A 22,171-nucleotide genomic window follows, 5' to 3' on the forward strand; every position below is an offset into this window, starting at 1 on the left:
AAGAATTGATTGTCATCCCAGTAGGTGCATGAGCAGTGCAGGAGTATGCATGACAATGGCAACTCCTGAGCCCTTCCCAGTAAGTGATTAACAAGCAGAATGTTCTGCAACTGAGAGAACAGTGGGGGGATGAAGTGGCTGGCACACGTTCAATGCACATGGCCAATCTGCTGCTGAGTCCTGTAACCCAAACTCTTGTCTGATATCCCTGTGCACATTCACACTCCCATTGCCTGATGCCCTTAGGAGTGTCACTTTGCAATGAGTAGACAGTCACTTGCCCTGGTGTAATGCTGTAAATTGCCCATCCTCTTCCTGCACTGCTGTGCAGTTCTTTGGAAGATTTTGTGGGTGCTAACCTCTGCTGTGACCTCCACCCAGGCCACTGTGATCAGAAAGAAGGCCTCCTGCTGTAATCGCTGGGAAACGGCAGCTCCCACCATTCCTGCTTGGCTTGGAGAAGAATCTCCAGGAAGGATTTGCTGAACCATGGGGAACACACTTTATCGACTCCGTGACATCCTGGTCCTGGCAGAACCTGGAGCTCCTGGCCTGCAGTGAGTGAACGGCTGTCTGTGTGCCCTTTAAATATGGCACCTGGACACTCAACCCTGTGAGGTAAACAGCAGGGTCGCCCCACATTGAGATTTAGTCAGCCCTTTGCTGATACATATGTAATGAGCTGACCAGTGCAAGATTACGTGTGGTCTGCCATCCCGCCCTCCAGTGGAAATCACTGCCATTTCCACGTCCACCACTCAACCTAGACTTCAGAACGGAAGATTCTAGCCTGTTTATGTGAACTTGTGAAAATCAGTTAACCTTATAAAATTCAGTGCACATTTTCATTGGAGTCTATCTAAAATCCAAATGAACAGAAATTGGATTGCACATTCTTTTGTTGCCATTTACATTATGGTGTCCTTCACTGTCACTGGGATATGTGGGTGGACAATGATTTGTACCCTCTCTCTGCCTATTGTGGATGAGTTTACCAAGACTGTCTGTGGTAATGCTGATGATACATCAGTGTTTGTCATACTAAAGAATATTATCCGTTCCGATCTATGGTGGTGAAGATATCATATAATGAATATTAATGATCAGTGGCTGTATCACAGGAGAACATTACTTGTTAAAGTAGCCACCATTCACAAATGAATCTGGGTGAGCTGAATTTGAAAGGATGTTGTCGGGTACAGTGTATTTTGGACAGAGTTTACTGAATATAGGCGGTAAGGGTTAATACCAGAGTGTTTCTGGGTGGTGACTGTTTGTGAACCTCTGCTGTATATTCTCTATAAAATTCTATGTTCCTGATGATTATTATCCAAAACTGCAGGTTCCTAGGTAGATGTCCTCTGATTAGATTGTAATTCCCATAGAATGCGGCAAAGTTTATATTGAGCCGCTGCCATACAGTGCTGAGCATTGAGCTGTGTGGATGGAGTTAGGAAGCTCAAGGTGACTTGGTTTTGTTTGACTGCTTTCTGTGATAAATTGAACTGATGTGGTTGTGCCGATAGCATCTGTACTTTTTAACTCACATCCATATTATCGATAGGGCTGTGCCTTCCTTTGGACAATGTCCTTGAGCAGCCCTGGGCCGGAAAGATCCAGCCATTGATTAGGTAGCAGTAATCAGGGCTAGCTGTTTAACATGTAACAGCAAAGGCACTGCTGGAGTGGCAGTGGTGGGAGGATGGCAGGTTTGTGCTCAATGGAGCCACTGCCCCTCGCACAGTATAGTACCTCAGCAGTCCTTGTAATATGTTTGAGGACAGATTGTTGGCCTGCTGTAAGCCCCTTTGCACATTGAAATCCCAAAAGCTGATGGCAGCAGCCTGAGCTTCCAGTGCAGTATTCAGATGTTGAATGGTTGCTGCTTCTGCTGCAATGGACAGTGCTGACAACCTGGCCAGACATTGCATCATGATTGTGTCCACAAGCCTGTGAACCCAGTTCGTCACTGTCATCTTAGGATGTTTTTAAGCTTTGTACAAACCTTGTGCCAAGTTGTTGCCAGGCTCCTTCTGTTTGACTGCAGATTTTCCAGCGGGGTTCTCAATGCACCAAGGATTTTCTTATACATTCCCATCAGTGAAAAGCTGCAGCTTCCAATCCACTGCAGCAGAAACCATCTGCAACCTTAACCTCTGGCAAGCTGGCACCTGTGCCATCATTTCCCTGTGCCCTGGCTGGCCAGCTCCTGCCCCTTGGTGATCATCAAGACACAGAATATCAGTACCTGAGCTGGCAGTTGCAAATGTGAAATTGTGAAAGTGCTCTGAATTCTTCACCAGGTTCTCTTTTTTATTCCTTCCTTCCTCAGGCAGGCTGCAGATCGCGTGTGTCTGAAGGCAGCAAGGCACAGGGAGAAGGCTGTAGCGAAGGGTGGATACTTACAGCATCTACAGCTTGTAAACCAAAAGCGAATGCGGGATGTGATGGGGAGGATTGGGTGTGAGGATATTGTCACCATTCATGGTGCCTGTCCAGTTGTGGCCCCTCAACAGTGAATGTCCCAATGCTGACCAAGGTGACTGCCTTCATGGGAATTTGGATAGGCGGGCTTACCTGCCCTCTCCAGTTGTGTGCCACCTTTTCCTGGGAGAGATATGCATCCTAAAAATTGAGGCTTTCATGTTGAATAGTTGACAGTATGTGCAATCTGAGATGTGTATCTGAGGTTTTTGGCCATGCTAAATGTATGAGGGTGAGATGATGTATCTGAGTTTTAGGTACGAGCCCTGATTAATAGGGACGTGGTGGTTTGAGTTATCACAGGTATAGTTGGCAGGATAATATATTTAACGTACGTTCACTGACCATTACCGTTCATTGGGTGATTGATAGCTGCATCTGGATCCTTGGGGCTTGAATCCTTACATTGTCTTCCATAGTTGTATGATTTCTCAACTTTCTGCCCCTGAGAGAGGGAACAGCCTCTCTTCCTCTTGTGAATGTAGGAAAATTCTCCTCTCCTACCTCCCCCCTCCAACCATAAGACATCCAGTGCAGCATCAGTTCAGAGCCTGCTCTCTCTCATGTTGTATCATTTGCCACTCTCTCGGATCAGATTTTCTTCAAGCACAGCTCCCAGCACCTGTTCCATCTCTATGGTACAGGCTAGCTTTAAATGGCACTAGCCACACACACTATTCCTGAAGCATCTAGCCAATGAACAACATAACTGGCACTGGCTGAAAACTGAGATCATTCAAACATGAAGACAGCACAATGTTGGCATGGTGACTGAACTGCACAGTGTCCTCACATTGAGAATCCCGCACCTGTACCCCTGGGCCTTATTCAATTCAGCTTCCCTCACCATGTCTCCAGTCTAAAATATCTTGCTGCTGCTGTGTGTCCCTCTTTCCACTTTCACTGTCTTTTCCTGATCTCCCTTTTCCCTCGCCTGTTTTTTCTTGTTTAATTGTTTACATTTCATTTCTTCACTCATTTCATTTTTCTGTTTCCACTTCTATTTTCTGTCTTTTACTTGCCTATTTCTGTCTGTAGTTATCGTTTTCCATCTCACTTATCTTATCCTCTGATTATCTTTCCACTCTCTCTTGTAATGCTCGCTCCCTCTCTGTTGTTGGATTCTGGCTTCAAACTGTTAGATTTCAGCTTCAAATCCTGGTCCTTTCAGTGATGAGGCATAGGTTTTTGGTTACGAACTTTTATTTCAAAGGCCCATGGTGTTCAGTCCAGCCGTATAGTGTCATAGCAAAGACACTATATGGCTGGACTGTGTTCCTCTTTTTATACTCTCCCTCTTGCTGAACAGTTTTTACAACTTAAGCAATCCCTCTCACTAAGTACCTTTCCATTGTTCTCTAGGTTGTAGCTTGAACTGGTTCTAACCAGCTCCACAATCTGTTCACAAACAATCTTTTGTCCACAGGTTGCAAAAGTTCAATACGTGATGCATCAAATCCCTCACTGTCTTGGCCATTCTCTTTCCATTTGGCCCTAAAGTTTTTTTTAAAAAGTTTAAAGTTTGTTTTTTAGTCACAAGTAGTCTTGGATTAATACTGCAATGAAGTTCCTGTGAAAATCCCCCAGTCGCCACGTTCCAGCACCTGTTCAGATACACTGAGGGAGAATTTGTTATGGACAATGCACCTAACTTCCACGTTTTGAACTGTGGGAGGAAACTGGAGCACCTGGAGGAAACCCACGCACACCTGGGGAGAATGTACAAACACTCCACAGACAGTGACCCAAACTAGGAATCAAACCCAAGTCCCTGGCGCTGTGAGACAGCAGTGTTAACCACTATGCCACTGCGCCTTTCAATTTTATTCATTCTGTTTGTCACTCTCACCCTTGCTTATTTCCCCATTCAATCCTATATCTTTCTTCTCTCCTTCTTGTTTTCACAGACTAATCTGAAGTTGCACATAGCCCGGTTATTCAACCATGACACACTCATCATCCAGAATTTAACTCCCTTTCTCTTCCAGGATAAGATGGCACTCAGTTCCTCTCACTGTAAATTCTAAATTCTAATCAGTGCTTCTGCATCCTTCCTAGTCCCAAAATTATGTAACATCCCCTTTCCTGATGTATTGTCTTTCTTCTCTCGTTCCCTGTTTATACCTTTATGACAACCTTTGACCTGGGGACAGTCCAGTGAGGAAAATTTCTGTGGAATCAGGTGTTGCTTTTTGTCTGAATGTTTGAAAAGGATTTTTAAGAGTTTGCATCAGTTGTAATTTTCTTGGTTAATAGGAAATTCTGATACATGTGATCTGATGAGCCTTGAACCGGAAACAATGTCAACAGGAAGGAGGTTAAGACTAAAACCATGTGGCCAGATAGATACAAGGAGAGCTAAAAGCAGGAGAACTGGAGGGTGAAGGTGATCAGTACACAGGTGTAAACATTAAGAGAAAGCAGACAGTGGAGAACACAATATACATGAGGAGAAGCAAGCAAAGCTCTCTGAAAAAGTTTTCAGTTTGACAGTAAGAGAAATAGAGTTCCAGAAGCTCTTGGGAAGGCAATGTATGAGCAACCCCAAAAAAACGACTGAATCCTAAAATGTAATGGCCATCGCTCAGGCATGTGAAAGAGATGAGAGTTTGTATCAATGAATATACCTTGAAGGCCAAATTGATTGATTTGAAAATGTGACAATGGTGGCACATTTATAAGTGGAGTGATGTGGGTGCCTATGGTTGTATAAGACATCTGTCTTTTGTATCAACAATTTAAAGTGAAGTTTACGTTTTTATTTGAACAACCATTTGCTTGTAATTTGTGTTTAATTTTCATTGTTTTGATTCATGTTAAAGTAAAAATTATGAAAATGTAATCTTATTGCTGATTTCTTAATTTGAGGGTCAGATGGTAAACTTGGTTATTTTGTTTAAAGTTTGTTTATTGTCACAAGTAGATTTACATTCACACTGAAATGAAGTTACTATGAAAGTCACCTAGTCACCACACTCTGGTGCCTGTTTGGGTACACTGAGGGAGAATTTAGCATTGCCAATGCACCTAACTTGCACGTCTTTCAGAGTGTGGGAGGAAACACAGCACCAGGAGAAAACCCACGCAGATGCAGGAAGAATGAGCAGATTCCACATAGATATTTTCCCAAGCCGGGAATCGAATCTGGGTCCTTGGCACTGTAAGGCAGCAGTGTTAACCACTGTGCTACTGTGCCAGCCCTGGTTTACCTTTCCCCTTGATGATCGTACTCACTTATCCGCTGAGATGTTCTGCCTGATGGTTAGAGTCCTACTCGGGGTAGGCCCTGGATATGGAAAGTAGAGAGAGTTTTATATCCAGTGGTCAGAATTTAGAATTGTCCTCATTTGATTAATTGTAGCCCCTGGGGTTTCAAAATCAATATGAGTGAAGGACATCTAGTCCATTTTGCGCAGGCAGCCTCCACAAGCTAAATTCTGATCCAGGGTGAGGAAAAAAGCAGCAGCTGTAACATTTTTCAAGATGGCAAGACTGGTGAGTTGGGAGAGATCTTACAAGCATATTACATTGCAATATCACATGTGTTTACATGATGAATCTATAGAGCTACACCCACATGTGTATATGCTTCCATAAGTTTAGTTATAGGTATTAGTGTATACATGCATTGTTTATGTGTGTACATAACAGTCATATGTAAGTGTGTTTATATGATACACAGGTATCTGCAGTTATGTTGTTTCTTTTTCTTTCTTGATTGTGTTTATCCAGTGTGGGATGTAGCCACCCTTCAGTCTAATGTGTTATTTAAATATGTTTATCGAGAGATGTGGTGCAGGTACATACGTGTATAGTTATAAATATCTAAGAATGAAAGAGAGGAATTGGGAAAGGCAAAATTCTGCGCATGCTGGAAACCTGTAATATGAACAAAGTGCAGGGAATAAATATTTGACAGCGCAGTCTTACTGAAATATATAAACTCTTGAGCACTTGATAGCATTGATACGAGGAGGATCATAGAATCTGTACAGTTCAGAAATAAGCCATCCAGCCCATTGAGTCTGCACTGATTCTTTGAACGGGATGGAATGCAGGAGAGATTAAACCAAAAGTAGAATCTTTACAACAGGGAGAAAGTAAACTTAGGTTGTTAACCAAAATTGTTGAACATGATATTGAGACCAGAAGCTGCAAAGTGTTTAATCAAAAGCTTCCATTGAGTTTTCGGGGTGTTCACCGAAGCAATTGCCGAACTGTGTTTGGTCTCCCCAGTGTAGAAGAGACTGTGCACCTTGGACAGCAAATACAATTTAATAAATTATGTCAATTAAAGAGAAAATAGAAATCTGTAGACGAAGGTGTACTCAAGGTGCTCAGATTGTAGTTTGAGTATTTTATCTTGTTCTAATTCTAAAGTAAAAGTTGACATTCAGGTTCTGGTAGCAATGCAGCAAAGAGTCACAACACTGATCCCGAAAGTCAGAAGCCTGCGGTATAAAGAAAGACTGGACAATTTGAAGCCAAGAGCTATGGCTGGATGGCATTGTCGTCCACCTAATCTGTCTGTTCATTGTTTCTGTAGTAGGAGCAGATGTGTGCTGGCCAATGGCCTCGTGTAGTTCCACAGCAGTACATTGTTGCTCCATCTAGAGCATGGGGCAGCTGTTCTGGCCAAAATGGCAAAAGATCTAAACTATTATTAATTGCTACTTGTGCCAATTTTCCATTTCTCTGCATGATAATTGATCCTTGAAATGGATTGTTTTCATATGGCACTGTTGGCCCTGCTTGCAGCAAGGCAAAAAAAGAAAGCTTAAGAAACATTGTGCCCAATTCTAGACAAAATGTCCTAGGAGAGGTATGCAGAGTGTTTGGAAAGAATTTACTTGAATGGTTCCCAGGATTATAGATGTGTGGATAGCCTGGAGAAGCTGGTGTTGTTCTTGGGGCAGAGAGGCAAATCGGAGCCAAGAGAGAAAATGCTGGAAAATCTCAGCAAATCTGGCAGCATCTATAAGGAAAGGAAAGAGCTGACATTTCAAGTCCAGATGACCCTTTGTCAAAGCTTTGTGGAGCATTGACAGAGGGTCATCTGGACTCAAAACATCAGCTCTTTTCTCTCCTGGCAGATGCTGCCAGACCTGCTGAAATTCTCCAGCGTGTTTTCTTTTGGTTTCAGATTACAGCATCTGCAGTAATTTGCTGTTATTTATGAGGCAAAGAGGAGATTTAATAGAAATGTTTAAAATTATTAATAGAGTAAATAAACAGGCTGAAGTATCGGTAAATCTATCTCCTCTGGCTAATATGATTGGCAAAAGGATCACAGGTGACATTAGGAAAATTGTTTACAGACAACAAGTGGTTACTATTTGGAATGCACTTATTTAATAGGCTAGGTACAAATTCCACAGAAGCTTTTGAAGGAAATTGGATAAATAATTGAAGGAGAAAACATTGCAGAGAAATGGGGAAAGAACGAGGAAGTGGGGCGTAATGGATTGCTCTTTGGAAGGGCCAGCGCAGCAGACACATTGGGGTGAATGGCCTCTTCCTGCTGTACTGTACTGTTCTATGATTCCACGTCAGAAACTAAGAGCTCAATTCTGCAGAAAGCTGAGAGCAAATGCAGGGTGAAATTATAAAGGAGATTTGGAAAGCAAAAGAGGATATGAAAAAATCAAGAAAAACCTATAGATGTTTTCAAAAAAAAAGGAGAAAGAGGAAAGCTGAGGAAAGAATAGGTCCAATCAGAGACCAAAAAGATAACTTGTGTGTGGAGGCGGAAGGCAGGAGCATGTTCTTAGTGAATATTTTCCATCTGTCTTCACTAAAGAGGGGGACAATGCAGTCCTATAGTTGAGGAGGAGGAGGATGATATATTGGATATTATGTTGATAGTGATATTAAATGATTTAGCATCTTTTAAAGTGGGGAAATTACCTGGCCCATGTGCTGTGTATCTCCAGCTGTGAAGAGAATCAAGGGTTGAGGCTCTGGCCATCATTTTCCAATCCCCACTCGCTGCAGATATGTTGCTGCAGGACTGAAAATATTCACTCTTAAATAGAATGAAAGACCAAATGATTACAGGCCAGTCAGCACATTCAGCATGGATTTATTAAAGAAAAGTGATCTCTAATTAACTTCATTAAGTTTATTGAGGAGCGAACAAGGAAGGACGATAAGGGTAACATGTCTGGTGTAGACTACATGGATTTTTGCAAGGCTTTTGACGAGCTCCCAAGTGACAGATTGGTCAGAATAGCAAGAACCCATGAGATCAAAGGACAAGTGGCACGTTGGATCCAGAGTTGGCTGAGTAGTTGGCCAAAGTGTTTTGTGACTGGAAAACTGCTTCCAGTGGGGTTCCACAGGTTTCAATACCAGGTCCTTTACATTTCAGTTCAAATAATTGATACATCCCACGAAAGGCAAAGAACATGTTTAAGAAATTTGCAGATGCTATAAAAATTGACTATGTGAATGATGGTGAGAAAGAAACAGCAGGAAAATATCATGGATTGGTCAGGTAAACAGAAAAATGGCAACTGGAGTGCAATCTGGAAAATTGTGAGGAAATGCATCTGCAGAGGGGTAACAAGGTGAGAGATGCACAATAATGATAGGATACTGAGAAAAGTCGAGAAAGAGGGACCTTGTATGTTCACAAATTCTCAAGGTAGCAGGGCATGTACACAAGGTGCTTAAGTAAGCATACAGGATGGTCTTTTTATTGACTGATGCACAGAACATCAGAGCAGGGAAGTTTTACTAACACTGTATAGAAACTAGTTAGGCCAGAATGCTGTGTCCAGGTACATTGCATCACTATTACATAATATGATTAAAGAACACTCTTCCTGCCTTGACCAGCTGAGTTTAATATAGCAGAGATGCTGTGTGAACCATTGTGAACCTGAATTGTTGCAGATTAATTTTGCTGATACTTTTACACATCTTGCTTCCTTTATTTTTAACCAGATCACATTTCATTTTTCTTTTTTGCGTAAACCTTTCCTTTGGCATGCTCCTTTCTCCCCACTTTCCCTATTCTACACTTACTCTTTCTGCTCTGCCCACTCTGTCATTCCTTTCCTGTACTGAGATGGCAGAATGTGACATGCCTCAGGGCCAATCTGAAGATGATCAGCACTCTGTGCATTTCTATACAGAGGATCCCAACTGCAATGAGATATTTCAATCTCACAGTGAGCACTATACCAGAAGGACACATTTCCCACACAGCTCTGTGGATCAGAAACAGGTAACAATTACGTAGATTGTAATATTAGTCATTTAATGTCTAGACACTGGTCAGTAACTCCTTCACTGTCTCCATATAGTTCTGAAAATAGTGATTCCCACCCTGCTTTGTGATTACTATCAGTTAGTAACGTCTATTCATTGTTTATTATCCAATAATAATGCTTCCTCATAATTTACTGTGAGTAAAGTCTCGCAGTTTTTACTCAGATAATATCTTGTCCTCATTGTTTAATATTAAAATCTTTAATGTATATACTGTTGGATAATAATGCTTCCTCGTTGTTTAGTCTATATTGGATGGTAAAATCTTTGTTGTTTGCTATCAAATAATAAAGTTTCCTCATTGGATTATGATCACCTTGCTGCTTTGCTAGTTTATTTCTCTTCCATTTTATAGGCTGTTACTCTTCATTCTCAGTTATAACTGGGAAATATGCTTGTTATCCAAATTTTTATCTAGTTCTAACATTTTAAATGTTTAACTGTTTACTCTTCTCTCCTTGCTGAGAGAGATGTCAGGTATATTGAAAGCAATTAGAAGCAGGAAAATTTCCCCTGACTTTACTGAGTTCAACTGTAAGACTTTCAACAGCTGTATGAGATGAGGGGAATTTAGGAATTGAGAAAAGAATGGTCATTGTGTGTTGGTAAATGATTCATTAGCAGCCTGTTTACATCCAATCACTCAAGGAGCTACTGAAGTGATTCATATATGGCATCTTGAAATGGGCTTTTATCACTAGAAGTATGAAGCATGCTATATGCTGGTGACAGCAGTGCACATCTGGATGCTGCTCATTACCTAGATAATGATTTTTGGAATTGTAGGAAAAATTCCACGACACCCACCCCCTCACCCTTAACCTTTCCTCAGCTGCCCCCACCATCCACAAACTCTCAGCTTCCCGCAGTTATTCTACACATAACTGATAAACTCATCCTTAACATACCCAAGTGAAATGCCCTTTCTGCAGACTGAAACCTGATTTCTACATTTAAAACAGGAAGTCCAAACGCTTGTTACTGGTTTTTAGCTGGGAGTCTAAGATTTACAGTTACTGGAGTTAGATCTGTCACGATTTCTTATATATATCATATGTACATTGAGGTATAACCCTGGTTTATGACAGCTATATTGGTGCTCATTCTGATACATAATTGATGTACGATGGAAAATTAATAGCACTTTTTTCCAGTTTAGTCCTTTTTCCTGATGATGTCCTTTTGATACTTCAGCTAAGTGGGGCTTTCTTTTTGTATGAAGGAGACAAGTGCATTTTAGCAGGCAATCAAACTGCTGGCAGAGACTCAATGGGCCAAATGGCTTTCTTTTGTTATGTAAATAACTCTGACTCTTTTGGGCAAGATTTTAACTCACTCAAAACCCATTTACTTTGGTAAAATCAAAACTACACCCATTCCAAATGTATACTTCCCAACAATTTCAGAAAATAATTGCAGCTGAGCAAGATTGCTTGATTCGTCTGAATTCATCTCTAAAATCCTCCCTTTCCACCATTCTGTTGATTTCTAAGCAGTTCCAAAGATTTTGTGTCCATTAATCTGTTGTTTCATAGAGAATACAATAGATTCCCTATCATGCAGAAAAAGACATTTGATCCATCAGGTCTGCACTGACTTTTTAATGGAGTATCTTACCAGGTCCTATCTCCTGCCTTTTCCCATAACCCTGCACATTTCCCATGACCAATTCATTTAACCTACTCAGTTTGGAACACTAAGGGGCAGTTTAGCATGGCCAATCCACCTAACCAGCACGTCTTTGGACTGAGGAAGGAAACCTGAGCACCTGGAGGAAACCCATGCAGACAGGGAGAGAATGTGCAACCTCCAGTGACCTGAGGCAGGAATCAAATCCAGATTTCTGGAGCTGTGAGACAGCGATGCTAACCACTATGCCATCTTGCTGCCATTTGATTATCATTTATGTGCAGAAGGATTTCCCAATATTCTCGCCAGGTATATTGAAAGCAAGCAGATGTAAGCTTCCCCTCATTTTACTGAACTCAATTGTAAGACTCTCAACAGCTGTATGAGATAAGGGGAATTTAGGAATTGAGAAAAGAATGGTCATTTTGTATTGGTAAACACTTCATTAGCAGCATGTTTACCACCAATCACTCAAGGAGCTATCTAAGTGATTCATATTATGGCATCACTAGAAGTGATAAAAGGGGCTGAAAAAATGGCAAATGGAATTTAATGCAGACAAGTGTGAGATATTGCACTTTGGAAGGACAAACCAAAGTAGAACGTATAGGCTAAATGATAGGACTCTGCAGAGTGCAGTTGAACAGAGGGATCTGGGAACACAGGTACAGAATTCCCTAAAAGTGACGTCACAGGTGGATAGGGTCATAAAGAATGTTTTTGGTACATTGACCTTTATAAATCAAAGTATTGAGTATAAAAGTTGGAGTGTTATGGTAAGGTTATATAAGGCATTGGTGAGGCCGAATTTAGAGTATTGTGTACAGTTTTGGTCACCTAGTTACTGGAAGGATGTAAATAAGGTTGAAAGAGTGCAGAGAAGGTTCACGAGGATGTTGCCGGGACTTGAGAACTGAGTTAGAGAGGGACTTTATTCCCTGGAGCGTAGAAGAATGAGGGGAGATTTGATAGAGGTGTATAAGATTTTGATGGGTATAGATAGAGTGAATGCAAGCAGGCTTTTTCCACTGAGGCTAGGGGAGAAAAAAACCAGAGGGCATGGGTTAAGGGTGAAAGGAGAAAAGTTTAAAGGGAATATTAGCAGAGGCTTCCTCACGCAGAGAGTGGTGGGAGCTGTCGGATAAAGTGGTAAATGCGGGGTCACTTTTAACATTTAAGAAAAACTTGAACAGGTTCATGGATGAGAGGGGTGTGAAGGAATATGGTTCAAGTGCAGGTCAGTGGGACTAGGCAAAAAGTGGTTTGGCACAGACAAGAAGGGTCAAAAGGCCTGTTTCTGAGCTATAATTTTCTATGGTTCTAAGTATGAAACATGGTATATGTTAATTTTTAGAGTTTAGTGAAGCTGATCAGCATCATAAGATATGCGTATATGATATTATGAACCTTACTTACAGTCTTGCATTTATGAACAGCTTTATTTATTAGAGAGCTACTCCAGTAACCTGCCTGGTGTCACTTTAGTATAGTTTGGTGTTAAACTTGGTTGCCTTGGGGGTGGACTTTGTCAACAGTGATAGTCATTGTGTTATAAGAGTGTGATAGATTTGGTTACTTAGCATTAACTAAGTTTCATAGCAAATCATTATTTTGGTTAAAATTAAAGCAAGTTGCTTTTTGTAAAGTGGAAACCTTCACTTCTCATAATGTGTTTGTTCATGATTTTAGTTGTGTGTATCTTTTGATTTTCTTTCACCCTTTCCAGTATGTTCTCTTTCTCCCACTGCCTTTCTCTTATTTCTCTCCCTGTATCTGGGATCTTTTATAACCTCTGGTCATCATTATAACCCTCCCATGTTTGCTTCCATTTTCCCTACTAGCTTGCTCACTTTTTGAAGGAAGACTCGGATGATTCTGAAGTAGAATGGATAATGAAAGAGTCTGCCAGTGAGAAATATCCTTTACATCCTGTCCAGGAGAGTTCTCCAGCAAATATAACATGCTGTGAAAAGATAGAGTGCAGAACTGCGTTGGCAATACCAGAACAGTTGAGTTCAGCAGGAACGTCAGATGTAGTGAAAGAGCAGAACTGGAAGCTCAAAGGGCAGCAGGGCGATAGTCTTCTCGTGGCTGAGCCAATGTCACCTAACTGTCTGCCCAGGGCAAGGAGTCCGTGGGGGAAACTGGACCCGTACGATTCATCTGAGGTAATGTTAGAAGATCTAGAACTTTTAGCAGTGGTTAAATAAGTTAGTCCAAAGTGGGAGAAATCGAGTTAATGATTGATCAAAATTGACAACTTGTAACATAGATATATGTGATGAGAGAAACGATTGTTAGACTTGCTGAGTTGTGCCAGCATTTTCTGTTTTCATTTCAGATCGCCAATATCTGTAGTATTTTGCTTTGTTGTCTATGGTAGGTGTGGCCAACCTCAGTCCTGGCAATCACACCCCTGAGGTCCAGGACCTTGGTTGTATTCGATCCTTTATACTTCCTCATTCATTCCTGAATTTTACGGAAATTTAGGAAAAGGCACTTCCAAGTTCTAATATCTCCTTGGTGAATAAGTCCAAGTTCCTAAATTTGTCCATTTCAATAATGTGAAGTGCATACAAATTAATGGACCTGTGTATGTTAATGAAAATAGAAACTGCATTCTAAACGCAACATGCACGTTAATGTCAATGTGTATTTTATTTTAACATGCATATAAATGAAAACATGCATTTAGACTTATATGTGGTCCTGTGACTCCATTCTACACATCTATGTGACACTTAAAGACACAGAAATTTGGACACCCCTGGTCAGTGTCATTTCCCTTGCTGCAGGACAGAACTGAGAGGATTCCTATTAGATCAATACCCAATCCCATTTATCTGGAGAACGGTAACAGATAACAAGGAATTTAATGCTTTTGGAAAATGAAATATTTGAATAAAAATAATTCTAGGTAGGCACAATCCAGCTCCAACTCGGTCTGAAATTTGGCAGTAAGTTGGCCATTTCATCCAGAGAGTACACACACAATCTGCACTGTTGTAATAGAAACACGTCTGAGGTTGGAGCTGAGGCACGCAGTAAGGTGGCCCAGATCTTCCGGTCTCCAACAGTCAGAGACTGGACCTACCCTGGAAGATGCATTACAGGATGCCTTGGATGTCCTAATGGATGGATTCCATACATATTGCCAGGAGGACTGAACTTCCAATGGGAAATTCCCCTACTCCGTGATGCTGTGATATCACAACACCAGGCAGGGACTACCCCTCATGCTACTTTCCCACTCACCCACCCTACCCACCTCCCTCTTACCCACCCTACTTCCTTACCTTACACACTTAACTGTTCTCCATAGATGTTTTCCAGGCAACTTTGGGACATTTAAATTCTTTACTTAATGGAATATGGCAGCTAGTATTGTATAACAAGGGCATGGTTTCTGCACAAATTCTCTGTGGTCCCCTACGAGGTTTGCTCTGCTGGAAGACTTCACTGACATATCAGAGAAAGGTAAGTGCCTGATTAGCAGGTGCTATTCAAATGCAAGGTTTTTTTTAAGGCGTCATTTTCCAGAAATTAATTGTTACCTCCCAAGAGTAATTTCTCCAGTTTCTTAAAATAGCTCAATGACTTTGGATTGCTGGCAATATTGAAAATCATGCAGAATCTCAGGGGAACCTGTGCAAAATACAAGCTTTGTATTTTTCTGCCAATTGGAGATGTTGCCTTTTTAATGCATATTCTCGAATTGTTGTTAGGTGCCTGGCTGGAAGTGTTGTTTCCTGGGTTGTTTATTAATCTTTACTGTAGCCTCCCTTCCCCTGCTGTCTCCTCCATTTCACTGCCTAATGAGACACACTTTCCTCAGACTGCAGCAGAGAGGTGGCAGTTTTCTAATTGAAACAAATACTTTGTTCATTTCTTTAAAAACTGTTATTAGATCAGAGTGGCTATTTTGTTTATGGTGGAATATTATGCAGCACAAATGGAGGTCACTTGGCTGATTGTAGGTCAATTTTTTGAATGTGATCATTGCTGAACTGTAGGAATGCAGGAAACTCAGCAACTAAATTGTACACAGCAAGCTGCCACAGAGAGCAGTGTGACAATGAGCAGATGGTCGGTTTATGTGATTGAGGGATGAATGTTGGTAAGGACACTGGGGATAATACCCTTATCTCCAAAAAAGTACCATGGCCATTTAGCAGTGCTCACCTGAGAGAATATATCTGATACCCTTGTTGAGCTCTCAGTGGATTTAGTTTTCCTGTCTTCTAGTAAAGTTACAGTAATGTACATCCACAGGGCTGGATGCAGAACAGCCCCCAATTCACCATTCAATGTAGAGAGAGGGTATCTTTCTATATTCCCACTGGAGATGGGCAAAGATGTTATAACAACGTTTTCACAGGCAAGTGGGTAATAAATAGGACAGCAGGAAGACCCAGTGCCAATATAAACATCAGTGTAAGGATTAAGTACTAACAGACATTAACATAAGGACTTGGTACTAAGAGGCATTTAACACAAGGACTTGTGGTGCCAACAAGTATTGATTATAATTACTGAGTGCAAACATAGGCATCAGTATAAGAATTACCATCTCTGCTAGTACAGGGGGTAAAGTGCTATTAGAATGTAAATGACAAAATCTGGATGGAATGTGGCTGCAGGTTACTGAGCGCAGTGGAAAATTCACTATTACAAGTTCAGTCAATGAACTTTCCCTCAAGACCATTATCAAATAGAAGATGTGCTTTTTTAATTATTTTGGTTTCCTGGGAGGACAATCTGCTTTCTATCAGGAAAAAGTTTTGTTGTGCTTCATAGAAAACTTGTGGAAGGCTTTGTTTTATTCACTCATGGGATGCGAACATCACGGGCTAGACCAGCATTTATTGCCATCCCTAATTGCCTTTGAGATGGTGGTGGTGAACTGCTTTCTTGTACCGCTGCAGTCCCTTTGGTGTAGGTCCTCTCACAGTGCTGTTAGAGTTCCAGGATTTTGACCCAGAGACAGTAAAGGAATGGCGATGTATTCCAAGTCAGGATGGTGCGTGGCTTGGAGGGTAACTTGCAGATGGTGGTGTTTCCCTGCATCTGCTGCCCTTGTCCTTCTAGATGGCAGAGATCATGGGCTAGAAAGGCGCAGTAGAAGGAGTTGGTGAGTTGCTGTAAGTAGATTTGATGCAGTCCTGAATAATAAGAATTGAGCAAATCTTTGCTTCAGTAATTGTGTATAGTGTAGTGTATTATCTGGTAAAATTGCACTCCCTCAGTCCTGCGCTGGAGCAGAAGGTGAAACATCAATCTGTGACACTGGGAATGAGAGGATATAGTTTCAATATTTGACACTAGAAGTGGGAAGATAAAGCTTTTTCACCAGATCTTCTCCATTCATTCTCCTGCTGTCTGTAAAAATCCATCTCTGGATAAATAAACCCACCTCCTCACTGCACCAGCTCCCCTCTTTGTAGACATGTAGACTGTGATTTGGTGAGCCAAATAATGAGGGAATAAAGTTGTTAATAAATTACAATAAAAGAAGAGTGAAAAACACATTATAACAGAAAGGGAATGTTGCAAAAAGGATATTAAAGTGAGAAGAAAATGGGAATGGCATAGCAACAACCACACCTTGTTTTTATTTAACATCACTAACATATTAAGATTTCCCAACCACTTCACAGGAACATTATTAGACACCAAGCTACATAAGATGACATTAGGACAGGGAGTCAAAAACTTGAACAATATATCAATGATGTCAAAAAGAAATTGGCTGAGCTCCTTAAGAATAAACATTTAGAGCTCCTGTGCTGGAAATGATTCTTCATACTCTAAGATGGAGCACCATAGGTAGGAAATTCCAGAATTTTATGGCCAGCTATTTGCAAGCGCAGCTCTTAGTTTTATGACTATTAAAATAGGGAATTCATAAAAGATCACAATCTCAGAGGTTATAGGACTGGAGGAGCTGACTGATAGAGGAAGGGGCATGCTGAAGGATGGAGTTGTGAACAAGGCTGTTGTAGATCAGGTGGTCACATGGACGTTGGGCTGACCCAGGTAGAAAAAGGATCATGTGTCAGGAGTATGAGCATTCTCCCAGAATACAGGCAGAGAGATACAGCATGTAAGGGCTGCTTCATTACTGTTAGTAAACATATATTGTTGTTCGTCCCTCATCACCAGTTATTGGAATCTGATACAGGGGTGCATTTTAAAATCAAGGCTTTGGGAGCCAATGGAAGTAAGTGAGCACACAGACAATCGCTGAACAGATCTTTTGCAGCAAAGTTTTAAATCAATTCATTTATAGAGGATGTTAAGGAGCAAGAACTGGTTACACAGTGTACAGAAGAAAAAAGACAGAGTAAGAAATAGTAAGGAAGGAAAGATCCAAAGAAGAACAGAAGAAATAGGGTGTGCAGAAGGACCAGGAAGATGTTTTGACTGGGTAAAGTGCACCAGGGAATTTGCAACATAGGAAAAGGGAAATGCAGAATGAAAGAGGGAGACAAAAGAGTATTGAAAGATAGAACCCAGAAAGCATGCAGGGAGAATGGATAGAGGGCAGAAACAATTTGGTTGTCAAGGAAATTAAAGCACAAGGTCCTCAAGAGTGTATGAGGTGAAAATGATAACATTGATGTAGTAAGGTAAAGCCAGAGTTGAATCACCAGCACATAGAATGGAAAGTAAAGAAAGTGAGATGGTGTAAAAAGGAGAACAAGGAATGTGCTGTAAAGAAATGGAGAAATTGAAAGTGGAGAGTATATTTTGGAGTGTCAACGGGTGTGACTAATATCTATGGTTTTCAGTGAATTTTCGAGGAATTGGTGATAATACTCTAATTCCTCCATGTTTATAATCACATATCTGTGTTCAATCCTCAGGACCAGGAGAAAGAGTATGTTGGATTTGCAACATTACCCAGCCAAGTTCATCGCAAGTCAGTCAAGAAAGGATTTGATTTCACACTGCTGGTGGCAGGTAAAACAATTTGTTACTGAGATTTTGATCATTGCCATAGCATTATACTTCAGTCAAATCCAGCACAGTGGTAAAACTGACAATACCATATATCCTATTTTGGCAGTACCAGATTCATCATCTCTAATAAGACCATGCATTCTATTCTGGTAATACCAGAAATACCATCATTGTAATTGCAGACATGTCAGTCTGTGCATATCCGTAACCAAGAACAGTGACACTGCACAGCTAGCCAAATAGCATCAACTCGCAATACCAGTTTTACACTGGGATCCAGAGTGGAGATTTCCACCTGCACCCCAGAAAGGGTTGCAGTGCCACAAATTAAATGATGCCTCCCATAGTAAAAGTACAGTACTAGTGTAGTCTGACTATGGGCAGACTGAGTACCTCACAGCAGGCATACAGGGTAAGAAGAGTTTCCCAAATACAAGGCATGTGCCTTTCTAACCATAAGAAGCAGGTTAAAAAAAAAAGTCATAAATCCCAGTTTTCAAACCGCTTTGAAGGTAAAACTGTCTCCTTGAGTCAAGGTTCAGCTGCTTGAAATTCAATCAATAATGCATTGTAGACAGTAAGCCCTAGTCCAAATCAGTAAGACTGGAGCTATATAATAACACTGTACATGTACGTTTGGCCCTATACAAACTGGATCTAGCTGAAAGGTCCTAAACATTTAGCTGCTAAAATCTGACCTATTTTTACTGTTGCTTCCTTTCAGGAGAATCGGGCCTCGGGAAATCAACTCTAGTTAACAGCCTTTTCCTCACAGACCTGTACAAGGACAAGAGGTTCCTCAATACAGAAGGTCAGATTCAGGGCGGTTGTTTTGCTGAACTGGTCTGATTGAGCTTCACTGGGAATAGGCGAGTCAGCGTTTGATAAGATCAGTAAATATTGGAAACAAAAATATCATAGATCCTATCTCTCATACTCTTAGGGTATTATTCTTTGGGAACAGTCTGATCACTAGCTGTGCCAAAATAACACTAATTACCTTTTCTGCTGTCCTTCACACTGCCCCTGAGTCCTGGCCAAGTTCTAAGAGGATGTCAATAATACTCAGTGTGCTGGCAGTGGAAGCTGTTCCTCTAACATTGCCACAATGATTCAGTAAAAAATCAGAGTAGTGTCATGTGACATCTCTGTCCATTTGGATCTTCAGAACAAATGGACTGGAAGTGTTGAAACTGGACATTCAAAATTGTTTGTTTCTACAATCTGAAACAGGAGCACTATATTTTACACCCACAAAATACACGTGGATGGATTTAGTGCAGAGGAAAGTGAGGAGCAATCATAGAAAATGAGTCTATTTTGAGCACACAATATCAGCATCAAACTTTCACTGGTGGATCGCAGTGCAATAGATGCAGAATAAAGCAGTGCCCACTTCGCCAATAACATGTCTCTGTGCAAAGCTCAGAAGTGGTCCTGATATTGCATCAGACTCTCCCGTCCCATTTCCCAGAGCAACTATTGTGTAACCACAGACTAAGATTGCCAGTGAATTAATGTTAGTCTAGTGCACTGGTTCAAATATTCAGAAATTGAATGGATAAGTCTCAAGTTCAATTCATATGCTGAGGGGTGGTGGGGTGGGATGTGGAGTAGGGGGCAGCACAGAAGCAGGTGGGTTTGGGGGGTGCGGGCAGAGCGGAGGCGGGTGGGATGCGGGCAGAGCGGGGGTGGGTGGGGTGCGGGCAGAGCGAAGGCGGGTGGGGTGCGGGCAGAGCGAAGGCGGGTGGGGTGCGGGCAGAGCGGGGGCGGGTGGGGTGCGGGCAGAGCGGAGGCAGGTGGGGTGCGGGCAGTGCGGGGGCAGGGCGCGGGGGCGGGGCAGTGGGGTAAGGGGTAGGGTTGGGAGGTGAGCAGTGTTTACAGACAACAGGAAAAGGAAAATTTAACCTCCTCAGTCCCCATGTGTCTCTGTTTCACTGAATTACATCTAATATGGAATTAAGGGACAATTCTTCAAATCAATTGTGTGAGATTGCTTTTCAGAAAATAAGGATATTACATTCCATGAATTAAAGCTTGTCCTCTTCATTGAATGAATACAATTGAACTGAAGCCACCTTCACTTTCTGTCCAGAGAGGATCACTCAGACTGTTGATATCACCAAACATTCGGTGGAAATTGAGGAGAAAGGAGTTCGACTTCGGCTCACAATTGTGGACACGCCAGGATTTGGTGATGCTGTTAATAACCAAGAATGGTATACAAAGAACTAGCTGTTCAGGATAGAAGCTTTAATACAATGTCCAGGCTCGGTGGAATAAATGCTGATTTGAGTGTTCAGTGATTGCAAATTCCCCAGTGGTTAGCCTGGTGACTATATCAAACTAGAAGCTCCCTTCCTGGCTTGTTCTAAGTTAACTGATCACACCTGGGACAGAGATCGCGGGTACTGTGGCTGGTCTCTTATTTAAGGCTGAGATAAGGAGGAGTTTTATCTCTCGGTGGGGGCAGGGGTGGCGGGGCTGGGGGGGTTAGTGAATGTTTGGAATTCTCTACCCCAGTGGGCTATGAAGGCTCAGTCATTGAGTATATTCAAGATAGAGATTGATGGGTTTCTAGATATTAAAGATATTGATGAGATGTGGGGATATTGCAAGAAAATGGTACTGAGGTAAAAGATCAGGCATTATCTAATTGAATGGCAGAGGCAGGCAAGAGCTGCCAAATGGCCTGCTCCTCCTATTTCCTGTGTTCTCTTTGTAATGTTACTGTAGATTAATAATATTCTCATTACTCTAACCCCGTACCCCTATCCACCTGTCCCTTGCCCTATCCTGCCTTGTTGTTCATATTCATATGAATTACAGAAAGTCAGTATGCAGGTACAGTACGTAATAAAAAAGGCAAATGGGATGTTGGCATTTATTGCTTTGTGTCTCCCTGCCACAATGACCTTCACCATCCTCAGTCTTACAGTGCTGTTAATATTCTATCCCATTGCCAGCAAATTGACTGTCATTGCCCTTTCTCTATGGAACAGTGGCATGTCAGACTTCTTCAAAAGCGTGGTGCTGCTAACTCAACTCTGCATCATGGGAGAAAAATAGTTGTTTTTCTTTCCCCCCCACTCCATGTTACTGAAGGGTATGTGTGGGATTTTCCAGTGAAGAACATCTTGTGAATTTTGTTTGTGCTTCTTTTCTCAGTTGGAAACAGGTTGCAGATTACATAGACCAGCAGTTTGAGCAGTACTTCCGTGACGAGAGTGGTCTGAACAGGAAAAACATTGCAGACAACCGAATTCACTGCTGCCTTTACTTTATTTCTCCTTTTGGACATGGGTAAGCAGAAAGGTTTTCACAGCTGCTGCTCTGGTTCAGTTACTCAGCTCCACAATTCACTCTGATTGGGATGCTCAGCATTTGGGAACCTGTAGATGTTGTACCCTGCATACTGAGGTATATCAGTTTTGTAAAATAAATTACTTTCCTGTTTCAGAAACCCAAGGATGAATTTTCTGAGTCTATGTGCCCCTGCGCCACCCCCATCTCCCCTAAATACCAATCAAGCACAGAGGGCATGGTGACTGATTTGAAGTGTCCTAATTTGCCTTGTATATATCTTAAAAAGCAACTTGGGCTAAATTTTCATCTGGGTGTGGAGATGTGCTTTGGTGTAAGAATGGCTGCAATTCAATTTTCTGTTGGAGGAAAGCCGATTTTCTTCACATTCCTGACTCCACACCATTTTTCATTGGCCTTTTTGTAGGTCAGGAATGCACATATATTCCTCATTTTAGGGTTCTCCATTTTAGAGGAGGTTGAAAACCAAATTTCCTCCTGACAGTATTTGAATCTG

General features: G+C 41.5%; 1 protein-coding gene across 9 annotated transcripts in view; it reads left to right on the forward strand.

The window, feature by feature from the left end:
* LOC145357510 (septin-5-like) overlaps positions 1-22,171 on the forward strand; it is a 113,190-nt gene that overhangs the window by 35,414 nt on the left and 55,605 nt on the right. For 3 of the 9 annotated variants that reach the window (XM_080210923.1, XM_080210926.1, XM_080210925.1), the window contains 6 exons: positions 9,557-9,715; positions 13,230-13,556; positions 18,255-18,351; positions 19,076-19,162; positions 20,447-20,570; positions 21,520-21,654. In XM_080210923.1, coding sequence (XP_080067049.1) covers positions 9,557-9,715; positions 13,230-13,556; positions 18,255-18,351; positions 19,076-19,162; positions 20,447-20,570; positions 21,520-21,654 — 929 coding nt within the window. Of the gene's footprint in view, positions 1-2,332; positions 2,540-5,349; positions 5,980-9,556; positions 9,716-13,229; positions 13,557-18,254; positions 18,352-19,075; positions 19,163-20,446; positions 20,571-21,519; positions 21,655-22,171 lie in introns of those variants that run through there. The other 6 variants (XM_080210927.1, XM_080210929.1, XM_080210922.1 and 3 more) reach the window with 5 other exon arrangements.

Source organism: Carcharhinus amblyrhynchos, chromosome 23 (assembly GCF_965287045.1).
Source record: "Carcharhinus amblyrhynchos chromosome 23, sCarAmb.v2.hapA, whole genome shotgun sequence".
NCBI classification, from domain to species: domain Eukaryota; kingdom Metazoa; phylum Chordata; class Chondrichthyes; order Carcharhiniformes; family Carcharhinidae; genus Carcharhinus; species Carcharhinus amblyrhynchos.